The 11,512-nt window shown below is 39.1% G+C and overlaps 1 protein-coding gene across 1 annotated transcript; it reads left to right on the top strand.

The window, feature by feature from the left end:
- The first annotated feature begins 306 nt into the window (after positions 1-306).
- LOC121693614 (tudor domain-containing 6-like) lies at positions 307-11,404 on the top strand. Its single transcript, XM_042073156.1, has 4 exons — positions 307-365; positions 619-662; positions 7,136-10,171; positions 11,141-11,404. The coding sequence occupies exons 1-3, from the start codon at positions 307-309 to the stop codon at positions 10,129-10,131; spliced, it is 3,099 nt and encodes a 1,032-aa protein (XP_041929090.1). The 3' UTR covers positions 10,132-10,171; positions 11,141-11,404.
- The last annotated feature ends 108 nt before the right edge of the window (positions 11,405-11,512 follow it).

The following is an 11,512-nucleotide window of genomic DNA, read 5'->3' as shown; positions in this document are numbered from 1 at the left end:
ACACGGATCAACAACCGTCTACGATCTCATAGCCCAGAGCCTGCCAAATTAGCCTACACAATTTGCCTAGATGGACATAAAATATTTGTTTTTGTTTCCCCTGTAGGCTATCCTACATTGTGTTTATCATATCACCATCCCACAATGAGACTTCATATAACGCCTAGATGTCGTCCTGATGGCTGACAGCTGACTACATTGCGCCACTCAGACCCAGCTCAGACCCAATAATTAGGCGATTGCTTATCACGTCAGAATATGAAACGACCTGATTGGATAGATTTAAACGAATTACAAATTAAAGCAATGGTGGAAACTCGCCGCAGGCAGGTCATGACAAGCCATGGAGTGGGTTGGAGGGAGAGGTGAGTCTTTTTTTGGTTTATTTAGACTCCTTTCACGTAGGGCCTACTTTGCAAAAAAGTGTGAGGAACTAACCGAACTAGTCAACGGACTAGGCTATCTATTTGCTGAGACCTAAGACTGCAGCCAATACTAGTCTATGTTATGACATTTTGCTCAATAATTAACCGAGAGAAACGGTGATTTCAGAGCGCCTGCTAAAATCGAGATGAATTTAACTTGTTGTTTTCTATAATGTTGTTGATGCCTCTGCAGGCTACCTGTGGAACAGCCACTAACTGGGTCATTCTACAAAAAAGGTGAAAATGCTAGTCCCTTACTTTTGCAGACCCTTAAATCATTTCATTTGACCCAATAATCACATACTGTCCTTGGGATGATAAAAGAGTTAAATTATTTAATCTTCTCTTTATTATTTTTAACATTTTTAAAAAAATGGCTGGTCCTGAAAATGGAAGTTGAGCTGTGTACTTTTCATTTAAAAATATTATTTTCTTAAATGAAATTTCACTTACATTTAACTTTAACACAGCATAAAATCAATAGAACACTGAAATGGTAAAAAAAATATATAAATGTAAATAATAAATATTTTTTTGTCCCACAAAATTCCCTCATTGGTGTTACTCTACACAAAACTTTTATTTTGACATAATGCACAGAAGTTTCTCTTGGGTCAAGAGGTCAATTGAAGTGCAGTGGACAAACGCATAATGTTTGTGAGATGCCTTACTTCATTTGTTTAAAATATCATTTGTTTTAGAATTTTAAGCGTGGCTTTTAAAGATGTCATTGGTGTTACTCATTTTACAGCTGTGTGGGTGTGAAAAAAATAATATTTTATGTTTAATAATTAAGTGATTTTTATATTTCTGATAACGAGGTCTGTCACATGGCAGCCATTTTTGTAAAAAAAATCTTTTTTTTTCTTTCTCAATTGTCATTGGTGTTACCGTCATTGGTGTTACTTTCTGATCGGTAGCCTAATTAGAAAATAATACAAAAAATGATTTAAGCTCTACTTTTTGTGGATTCATCAATTTTACAAGTTAATTAATGCTATTAAAAAAAGTTTTGGGTATGTTTAAAGAAATAAAATTTTCAGGATTTTCATCACCCAAATTCCACCGTTTCTGTAGAATGACCCACCTTATCCCAAGCACTAGAATGAATGTTAGTTGTTACCAGAGGTGGAAAAAGTATGAAAATATTGTACTCAAGTAAAAGTACCAATACCTTGATAACTTGTACTTGAGTAATATTTTAAAATGCCGATCTGAAAATGTACTCAAGTAAAAGTAAAAAGTAGTTAATTTAAAATGTACTTTAAGTAAAAGTTACTTTTTTTGGGGGGGGTGGGTGGGTGGGTACCAGAACAACCAGTTTTACCAGAGACTTTCTAATGAGGAGATACAGCACTCAAAAAATCCTCCATAGTAATGCATGGGGTTAGTTTGTAACGCCAATATGGCAGTTGTCTACACATCACAACCCTTCCACGGCAAAACGTTGACGTGAATACATTGAGCCAATCATGTGGTGTGCTGTGAAGACCTTGTGCCAATCATCTGTTGTGATCTCGCTGCTGGAGCAAGATTGGTGCGTGAAGCCTTATGCACACGCATTTCTGCCGAAATAGATGCACGATAAGTGCCCAAAAAGTGTTGCAATATGGCCGCCGAGTGGAGGTACTTGCCTGATAAGGATGTTGAGAAATGGAGATCTATGTGAAAAATCACCTCCTTTTAAGTTTGAGCAGTAGTTGATTTTCAAAGTTAGTTGCACTCATCCTTGGGTCGCTTTGCAGTGAACAGTAATCCAGCACAACTGAAAAGCCCCTCACAGGCAGCTGAGGCAGGCAGGCCAATGTTGAGTTGCAGAGTTTTTTATATTTGGAAACGAGCAGAAGGTTCAGCAGATTAAAGGGCGTCGAACTAGGGGGGAAAGTGGGAAGTATAGGGCAATGGAGGTGAGGGCCCTTGAAAAGTGGAATACAGGGGGCACAACATTTTCATCAGGCATTAGTAATAACTCGGGTAATCCGCACATAAAAAATCCAAACAACTCCATAAGTAGAGTCATGTGTAATGAAGTGGAATAACACAGGGAAAAAGTATTGAACACGCTAAGAAAAAGCACTAAGGCAAGGAAAGTGAAGGAACGAGCTGGAATCTGTAAGTAGTTAGAGTAGTTATCCTTTCTATCTGCGCAAATTAATATAAGCTTGGTTAGTAGCTTACATATTGATGGGCTATAAAAAGGTTTTTCATTACCAAGGTGTCACACAAGAAACATTTCATGATGGATAAAAGCAAAAAGCTCTCCCAAGACCTTTGCAACCTTATTGTTGCAAAACATATCAATGAAACTTGTTACAGATGCATTTCAAAACTTCAGAATCTTCCAGTAAGCAGCATGGGAGCCATTATCTCTAAGTGGAAGAAACATCACTGCATCATCAACCGGCACAGGGCATAGGATCTCCTCGCAATATTTCTGACCAGGGAGTCAGAAGGATGGTCAATTCCAAGAGCCAAGGACCACTCGGAGAAAGCTCCAGAAAGACTTGAAGGCAGCCAATTCAATTACATTCAATTAAACAGTTCTGGAAGTAATCTGGAACTAAAGATCAGGATTCACAAGAGGGACCCCTGGAATCTGTTTAGAATAATGGACCAAAATCACACCTGATACTGCGACTAATAAGTTTTGTCATACAGTAAATGTCTTGAAGCTGTCTTTACAAACAAAGGCTTTTCCACAAAGTATTGAAGAAATTTCAGTAGGCACGTTCAATACTTTTTTTCCTGTGTCATTCCACTTTAATACACAAAACTCTTATGTTTGGATTTTTTATATGTGTTAATATAATGTGTGGTGAAAATTTCGAATAGACTCACTGGACGTTTAGGCTAATTACTGAAGAAAAAAAAGCGTTCAATACTTATTTCCACCATATATTTATTTTACCTGAATATTTTAACTTCCAAATTAAATGTAAAAATGAATGTCAGACGAAATGTAAAGTTTGACTGACTGGATTTTGTATACAAAACATAGTAAAAACTGTCTAAGGTCGTTCTCACTCTCCCTTGCTAAAGAGCTAAATGGTTTAGTCCGCCTGCACGATTCATAAGGTAGTCTATCTTTTGTTTATTTAGTTTAGCATCGCTAGTAGTGGAGCGCTAATTGTTGTGCTGCTGGTGCAATGTCTTTCTCCAAGAAAGCCAAGTCAGATTACTAAAAACAAAGGCCAAAACAGGAAAAAGAGAGACTTCAAAATGAGGGGAAACAACTGCTAATAAACTTCTTTCCAAAGAAAGGTGAGCACAAACGTCAAAACACGAAATCCCATGGTGTTTGCTTGAATATCTCCTCAATCATTGGTGCTAAAAAGAACTGGGACAACCCATTGGAATAGCGGAAAATACACTTTCATAGGTTAGGCTAATCTGATGCAGTGTTTCCCCTACAATGTATTCATCAGCGGCGCAGCGCTGCTCCTGGAATTCAAGCGCCACTGCAAAAAGAGTTGCCTAATTAAAAAAAAAAAAATAGACGCAAGTGGACTTCAATAACAGCTGCCATTCGTTCAGGTTTCATGTCAACAAATAATAGTAGGCTAACGTTGAAGGCGCAGTCAGGGATTCCACAGGAGATCACGCTTGTTTGTGTTTATGTTTAAGTTTATTAGCAGACACAATTTTGTGCAAAAAAACGTAGCCTACATTATGTTAACCAGGGAACCAAATTAAACACGCCAGCGAGATAGCTCGCCCCTACCTTCAGTAGCCTATTCCCAGATAAATCCACGCATTGTTTCGTTTTTGTTTGTGATGCAGGCAATGCTTTCAAGCCCTGTGTTGCTAACATACCTAGGCTGTGAAACTAAGGTCTAGCTAGCCTATTGGTGGGTTTAATTGAATTTGAGTAATAGGATGCGCAAGCATTTACATCTGAGAGTTTGTAATTCCTGTAGAGCTCATCAAAATTATAGATATGATACAAGATACTTATCTGCTATAATCCAAGTGAATTTTCTTCGAATTTTTGACCATTTATTTTACCAAATGACATGGGAAACATAATTAATTTCATCCACATATTCTTATGCACCATGCACAACAACGCTACTAAGTTAGCTTAAAACCGTGAGAATCAAGCCAGCGTCACGGGCCTTCACGGCATTAAAGTGACAGGCACTCAATTTGACTTGCACAGCACCAATACAGTGTAATGGCATGAAAGAGAAGTCTATATAGTTTATACAGTGCTGTAACTTCTATAAAGTTAAGACACCCATGCTGAAATTGACTAAAGGGAGGAATAAAAACATATTTTGCCTTTTGTCTTAATGCCTTAATTAAAAAAAAAAATAGGACATCAATTATTTTTAATGCATCATGTATTGTAAATAAATGCATTATATATATATGTCTTAACTTATGCACAGGACTGTATATTCTAAATAGTAATAGTTTGTACAGTGGCCTACAGTGTACAGTTGTACAGTGGCTAATACTAATAATGTAAATGAAAAAGGTGAAAGAAAAACATGAATAATCCTGTTCAAGTACTGCAATAATCATGCTTGTGTTGATGGTTATGTCATAATTTGTAACTCAATCTGTCCATTTCTTTCACAAAATCCACCATCCACAATTTAAGGAGTCATTTTTTCAAATGTTTCTCTTTTTTGGGGGGGGGGGGGGGCTTCCTACGATCAACAGCACCGCTGCTGGAAAAAATTCTAGGGGAAACACTGTGATGCATGTCGTGATCCATCTCCATCACTTTCAGAAAGACTGCATGGCGTCCGCTTGATTCATGTCCTGTTGTAGGCTACATGTAGCCTGGTAAACCAGACCCTGGAATCTTTCAGATTAAGGGTCTGGCCACGAGTAATGAAAATGGCCCAATTCGAGGGGCGGCACCAAGCATGCATAGAGCTGGTAAGTCCCGCCCTTTCCGCTGGACCTCTAGATTGAAAAATCGTCAATGCAAGTGAATGTGAGAAAATAATTATTTTCTGGTCCCGTTTGATTTGTGCCATGAATGTGAACATATGTTGTCTGTGAATTTTTAATATAAAATTTCGTGTAAAGAATGCTACAATTGAGCGGGTAGAAGTTTGATGCGGTTAAACTTTGTGTGAGAGCACTTTGTGGACTACAACTTTCCACTAGACGACAGATCACTAGTTTCCCATAACAACCATCAGTTGGTCGAGATGTAGAGGGTTATTAAGATCGACTTTGAACACAGTGAACCATACAACTTTACAATCACACTGTATCGTAGTGTTAATGTGTTGAGTGAAGCTAGACATGTTTCAAATATTTTTGTTACCATGCGTGTTTATTCCTGCTGTTACAAAAACTAGCATCTCAGTTAATGTTAGCGATTAGAGCTAGCTCACGTCACAGGCGACATGTAGTCTTTCTCGTTATGTCTTTTCCACAACTGATAGCCGAAGAATCATATAATATACTGCCAAACTCGTAACATGAGAAATTATATTAAAAATTCACAGACGACATATGTTCACATTCATGGCACAAATCAAACGGGACCAGAAAATAATTATTTTCTCACATTCACTTGCATTGATGATTTTTCAATCTAGAGGTCCAGCGGAAAGGGCGGGACTTACCAGCTCTATTTGAAACTCTCACTGCACGCAGTTGGATAACGCTACGACCAATCACAACAATTCATCAGTGTCCGTCATCAGTGTAGCTCGCCTTTGTCCCGCCTACACCGATTTGATTGGTCCCTCTCGCTCGAGAGATAGAAGAAATTTGGATCATTGCTCGTGGCCAGAGTTGGCCTAGAAATCTAGACGCACCCTAGCAGCGGCAAATTAATTTGCTCAGCCTGTACGTCTAGTATCAAACCATAGGGATTTCTATTGGCTAACACCGTGGATGTTATTCAATCACAGCGCTCTATTTTGTTAGAGAGTCTTACTTAGAGAGGCGGGCTTAACAGGATAACGACAGTCCTGCGATGGTGAACAACAAGGAAGGTGGCTATGGCGAACGAAGAGCGGTTGTTTGAATCGGCGTTGGCGTCAACTTTGGAGAAGTTGGACTTGTGCTTTTCTTTGAAAGTTGAGCAACACAATGCACTTAAGTCATTCCTTTCGAAGAAGGATGTATTTGCCGTTTTGCTGACCGGATACGGATATGGTCGTAGCGCTGGCCTATTGCATGCCTAGGCAGTTTGAAAGTAGTAGGCAGTTTCGATGCCACACTATACATTTCAATGATGTAGGATGGCCTGCCAGGCTAGGCCATTGTATCTTGCGGGCACAATTCAAATTGTGCTCTCGCGAGAACTCTGGATTTCCAGGGTAGGCTACATGCTGATCATTAGGCTGATCATAGGCTAGTGGTTTAGGACGCAATTTTTTTTTTTCTCTCCCTTTCTGTTTTCGTTAGTCTTAACTTTTTTTTTTTACTCAAGTAACGGATGGGATTTTTGATGTCGCGAAGTACAATACTTCACTCAAAAAGTAATCAAGTAAAATTTAAAATGCCGATTTTATAAACTACTTAAAAAATACAAAATACACAGAAAAACTACTCAATACAGTAACGTGAGTAAATGTATTTAGTTACTTTCCACCTCTGGTTGTTACCCACAATGCCTAGGCTTAGTCCTTTTGTTAATCTAGTGGCATTTCCATCTTTGATCAAATTTGTTTAGAATTCATTATTTGGTCTTGCCCTTAATTTTTTGTAACATTTTGGTTCTGGTTGTTTCACAGATGCTGGTGAACAGTGGTTCAATGGGTACGGCAACAGGAACAATGGTACAGGCAGTTATTTCTGGACTAAATATGATGGATCAAAATTGAGAGATCATGCGTTGCCAAGAATTCAGAAAGATTATGCAAACCCAGTCCTCTTTGACACACTGAAAGTAGATTCATTTTATACAGTGACTGTGCAATTTGTTAAAAATCCCTTTGAATTCTGGGTTCAGACAGAGTTGGCTATGGATAGACATGATGCTATGCAGATGGAAATGTCTGAAATGTATTACTGTGGAAGAGGAAATGATTTAACCATACAAAGTCCAAAAGAGGGCATTTTGTGTGCAGCCCTGATCAAACCTGATGGTATCTATCGTGCACTTGTCAAAGCAGTCCATGGCACAAAAGTTCAAGTGTACTTTGTTGACCATGGAAATGAGGCAATAGTGGATCAGAAAAACCTCCGGATCCTCTGCAGTGGTCACAGAACATTGCAAGCACTTGCATTCAAATGCTCCCTCTCAGATATATGCCCAATTGATCAAGATTGGAGTCAAAAAGCAATTGATTTCTTTGTGGATGAGACTAGACAGATAATGTTGGACATGCATGTTATTGCACAGTGTCAAGACAAATACATGGTGGAGTTATTTTTTAAGACTGATGGTCTAAAATCCATCAATGAAATTATGTGGGTTGAAGGCTTTGCAGTAAAAGATGTGGCAGATGACCGCTATTCACCAAGACCAGACTCTGGGTGCTCCACAGCGGAGGGCTCTGGAGAAGACTCGACTGAGGGGGACAGCATGAGAAGCAATGAGCAATGTGGTACATGTGATTTTGTGATTGGTCATACCAAAACTGTTCTCAAAGAGCATTTATTCACCATAGGAAGGTCTGCCCAAGTTGTTATATCTCACATAGAGGGGCCAGGTAAATTCTGGTGTCAGCTAAGTCAGTGTGTCCCCAGTCTTGAGAGGCTGATGGAGGAGCTTCAGAACCACTATGTGCAAAGCAAGCCTGTACAGCCTAGTGGACCAGACTGTGTGGTTCTTCATCCCCAAAGTAGTTTGTGGCATAGGGGGCGAATAGTGAAACTCCACTCCTTCCCACATGTTGATGTACAACTTGTCGACTATGGCAATACGGTCAGGGTGACTCATCAAGAGTTGCGGCCTTTAGAATCAGATTTTGCCAAACTCCGGCGTCAGGCTTTTCAGTGCAGATTGGTTGATGCAACATGCCCATCAAAACTACCCCCTCCAGAATGGGCTTCTTCTGTGACTGAATTCTGCAATTTTGTCCATTCTGCACCAGCGTCCACTCTGAAATGCACAATATATGGAATAATGTATGATTCAGAAGGTAGAGTGAACAATCTGGTGGATCTAACATCTTCATCTGTCACTTTTGTTCAGTCCCAGAGTGCTTCAGCTTCCATCTCTCAGAAAGCCCCAAAAGAGTGCTCAGCTCCTGAAATTGAGGTAGGGTTGCAGGAAACGGTGTGGATAACCTGTGTTAAAGATGTACATAAATTCTATGGCCAACTGGTAAGGCATTCTGGTGAAATTGAGAAACTCAACGAAAGGATAGAATTTTTCTGTCGTCAGCCACATGGTATCAAATGCTCCCTTTCTCCTGGTACCCCATGCTTTGCAAAGTACAGTGATGGTCGGTGGTATAGAGGACAGGTTAAAATGACCCATCCTGTCCTTTTGGTGCATTTTCTAGACTATGGAGACATTATAGCTGTAAAACAAACAGACATACTGCCTGTTCTTGACGAGGCAAGGGATATCATGTCCTTTCCTGTTCAAGCCGTGGAGTTTAATTTGTCAGGTGTGCCTGTAGACACAAACGGTGAAGTCAACAGATGGTTTGACAATAATGCCACTGGCCAATGCTTCACAGTCAAGGTGTTGAAAAAATATCCTGACGGAAAATACACAGTGGAACTCTATGATGGTAAACTAAACGTGAACAAGGCGATCAAGGACAAGGTGCAAAATACAAGACCAGACTCTCTCAAAGTACTAGATCATCCTCCACTGCCTCATCATGATCCATCTACTGTTGGAAAGCACATGTCAGACCTGAATGCACCATTTATAGGAGATGATGGCATTAAACAACAAGGGAGCCCATCCTTTCTGCATGGTGATCGAAAAGCAACTCCTGCAAATAGCAATGTCTCTAAAAGTGGAAGTATTTCTACCATTCCTCCCATGTCTCAAAAGCTTGAAATGAGGCCTTATAAGCCAAATATGGAGGATTTCGGTAAGATTAAACCTCTTGGCTTGCCAGTAAAAAAAACAAATGATGACATGGCCATGGGTGCCGCAACTAATTTATGTACAACCATTCATGATCTCCCACAGATTGAAAAGCCTGTTTCTGCTAAAGGCATCCATGTTCATTCTGGGCCATGTTCTGCCTCCTTTCCCAAACTGGATGATCTTCCTGACCAACTTATTACACCAGATGTTGAAACGGAGGTCTATGTTTCCCATGTAAATTCTCCAGACAGTTTCTTCGTCCAGTTGGTGGAGAATGAAGACCGAATTCATTCTCTTGTGGAGCAGCTCAATGTGGACGAGCCATGCAATGACTCTGTGGATTTGAGGACTTTACAGGAGGGAGATGTGGTGGGTGCCATATTCCCTGAAGATGAGTCCTGGTACCAGGCAGTCATCAAGAAGGTGAACAACAATGGCTCAGTCCTTGTGGAATTCATCGATTTTGGTAATGAAGCAACTATTGCGTCTAACCAGACGAGATGCCTAGAGAAGAATTTCCTGGAAGTTCCTAAACTCTGTATCCACTGCTGTCTGTATGCTGGTTCCAGTTTACTGTCTGCTGAAGAATTAATGATTAAATTGAGAGAAACAACTGCTGATGGAGAAGCGAAGAAAATGAACTGTGTTTTCATTAAAGAGTTTGGCCTTGCCTGGGAGATCCGTCTGAGTTCAATGGCAGAATCAAGCGAAGATCCGAAGATTCTGCAGTGATGGTTCTGTGAGTAAACATCAGTGTTGGAACCAGCAACAGGTAAAATACTTATAAAATGACAACTACTTTTTCAATGATTTATATGTAATACTATTTGGTGTTATGTTAAATCAACTCATCTACAGTAATTTCTTGTGTATTAGCCGCATTTTGTATAAGCCACAGGACAGTGTTTTATGCTAGTTAAAAAAACAAAATCATATTAATACCATATTATTAACCTCATAGCTGAAGAAATTTTGCAAAATCATAGCCATAGGTAATATTTGGGAAATTACGGTATATGTATTTACAGTGATGGGAAGTAGCCCAACTACCATTTTTCAGCTTGGTAACTATTTCGAGGTAAACTGTTGAAGTCGATAGCTTTTCAATAGCTTAGCTGTTTTTTGTTGTGTTTTTTTTTTTTTTTTTTTTGTATCATGTAGTGCAGTAGCTTTTATAGAAGCTACATTTTCCAGAGCATTTGTGGAGCTCACAGTAGAGCTTCCTTCTGGCCGCCCATACATGCAAATTCAGTTCCATTCCATTCAATGGACCTGACAAACATGACTTGTTTGTCCGACTAAATCTGGCAGTCAACTTTCTTTTTTTATTCTTTTTTTTTTTTTTGTATTTTTAATACAAAAAAAGGTTGCCTAATTGTACTTTTAAATAGCAACAAAATAATCAATGGGATAATCAAGAGAAGGTGAGGCTTTTATAGGCAAAAATCCACCCACACAATTGAAGATGCAAACATGCACACAGTTACATAATGTATTCCTTTGTTGTACTTTAAATATAATTGAGGAGTTTTGAGTTGGTTTGCAGTTTATCCTGCAAACTTAAGAAATGCTCAAATTGAGCATGCCCATGGGCCATATCTACCCTCTCTCAGTACCTGTGTTTTGCTATTATGTGAAGCCCTTTTCCCCCAAATTTAGATTGGAGCTGTGAGCGTAGCAATTATATCCTACATGTGTAAATAAAGGTAACTGAGTTACTATCTGTTTTTGTTTTCTTTAGGCAGCATCACCTTCTAATTGGATGAAAAGGGTAGTCATCGGGATCAAAATTCAACAGCAACCTCTTTAATTAACATGTCTTGAATATTCTGTCTTGAATTATTCTATTTCTAAAGGCACTTTGCATGATTCAAATGACAAAAAGCTATGACAAACTTTTAATATGTATGTGGAAATTTAAATCAGACACTTGAGTGCTATCCATTTTAAAGTAAGCTGTTGATTGTGGCTGAACATGAAATGTTTAAATAAAAGCTAATGTGTATAACGTCTGAGTTTTCAGTCTTTAGGCCTACTGTAACCATCTTGAAGTTATTGTCACAAATCTGAAGGGGGGTGCATTTTAGTAGTTCGTCTGCAGGCGGCAGTGACG

The sequence above is a fragment of the Alosa sapidissima genome, chromosome 19 (genome assembly GCF_018492685.1).
Source record: "Alosa sapidissima isolate fAloSap1 chromosome 19, fAloSap1.pri, whole genome shotgun sequence".
Classification (NCBI taxonomy): domain Eukaryota; kingdom Metazoa; phylum Chordata; class Actinopteri; order Clupeiformes; family Clupeidae; genus Alosa; species Alosa sapidissima.
This window is presented reverse-complemented; position numbering and strand designations above follow the sequence as displayed.

Excerpts from the sequence above, each read along its gene's own strand:
- LOC121693614 (XM_042073156.1), top strand. The coding sequence starts at position 307 with ATGGTGGAAACTCGCCGCAGGCAGGTCATGACAAGCCATGGAGTGGGT. Across the intron at positions 366-618 it reads GGAGTGGGTTGGAGGGAGAG|GCTACCTGTGGAACAGCCAC; the intron begins GTGAGTCTTTTT and ends ATGCCTCTGCAG. Across the intron at positions 663-7,135 it reads TGGGTCATTCTACAAAAAAG|ATGCTGGTGAACAGTGGTTC; the intron begins GTGAAAATGCTA and ends GTTGTTTCACAG.